This window comes from Gossypium raimondii, chromosome 9 (genome assembly GCF_025698545.1).
Source record: "Gossypium raimondii isolate GPD5lz chromosome 9, ASM2569854v1, whole genome shotgun sequence".
In the NCBI taxonomy this organism is placed as follows: Eukaryota; Viridiplantae; Streptophyta; class Magnoliopsida; order Malvales; family Malvaceae; genus Gossypium; species Gossypium raimondii.
This window is the reverse complement of record NC_068573.1, coordinates 15,487,090-15,487,990: the sequence shown is the minus strand read 5'-3', so window position 1 is coordinate 15,487,990 and position 901 is coordinate 15,487,090. Positions and strand designations below refer to the sequence as shown.

At 37.5% G+C, this 901-nt stretch overlaps 1 protein-coding gene across 1 annotated transcript; it reads right to left on the bottom strand.

Annotated features, from left to right (window-relative positions):
- Positions 1-306: 306 nt before the first annotated feature.
- On the bottom strand, positions 307-696 carry LOC105797489 (uncharacterized). Its single transcript, XM_012627450.1, has one exon. It carries the CDS (start codon positions 694-696, stop codon positions 307-309), a length of 390 nt encoding a protein of 129 aa, XP_012482904.1.
- Positions 697-901: the final 205 nt, after the last annotated feature.

Genomic DNA, 901 nt, shown 5'->3' with positions numbered 1-901 from the left:
GAAAGATAAGGTAGGAAAGAATCTCCCTTGTATGGCAACAAATATGGGCGACAAAGGGGAGTTTGACCAAGATGGTTATGTCGAAATTGAAAATAAAAGTGGGAGAAGGGATTCGAACTTGGTTCTTAAGGGAAACTATGCATATTCTTAGCCACTAGGCTAGCACATGAACTTGTTCAAGAATTAATGATAACTAAAATTAAATGGGGGATACAACTCTATCCTCCTTAAAAATAAATATTGTCCTTGAAATTTACCTTATAAGAATAGATAGGGATATTGTTGACGCATTGAGTCCTTCAACTCTCAAGTAGCCTCCTTAGTGCCATGATTTCGCCATAAGACCTTTACCAATGGAATCCACCTTTTGATCAAAACCTTAACCTCACGCTCCAAGATCTGAATTGGCTCCTCCTCAAAATCTGGCATGACCTCAATCTCCTTAATCGAAACCACATGAGATGAGTCAGATTGGTACCGCCTCAGCATAGAGATATGGAACACGTCATGAATACAGTCCAGCTTCGAAGGCAACTCTAATTGATAAGCCACTAGTCGAATCCTCTTAAGGATCCTATAAGGCCTAATAAACCTTGGGCTCAACTGGCCCTTCCAACAAAATCTCATAACCTTTTTCCATGGAGATACTGTAAGGAATACCTGATCCCTGACACTGAAATTTATATCATTTCTCATCAAATCTGTATAGGATTTCTATCAATCCGATGCTTCTATCTGATCTACTATAATTTGATATGGCAAATTAGGCTTTCCCAATATACTTAAGGAGCTTATTCTCAATCAAAGTAGCGTCTTTTGCATTCTTTTAAAATTTTTAGATTTTAAGTTAATAAGTGAAAATGTCTCATTGTTACTCATTTTGTGACCCGATTTGGCCAAT

Bases quoted from the DNA above. Each gene is read 5' to 3' on its own strand.
- LOC105797489 (XM_012627450.1), bottom strand. From the start codon at position 696: ATGAGAAATGATATAAATTTCAGTGTCAGGGATCAGGTATTCCTTACA.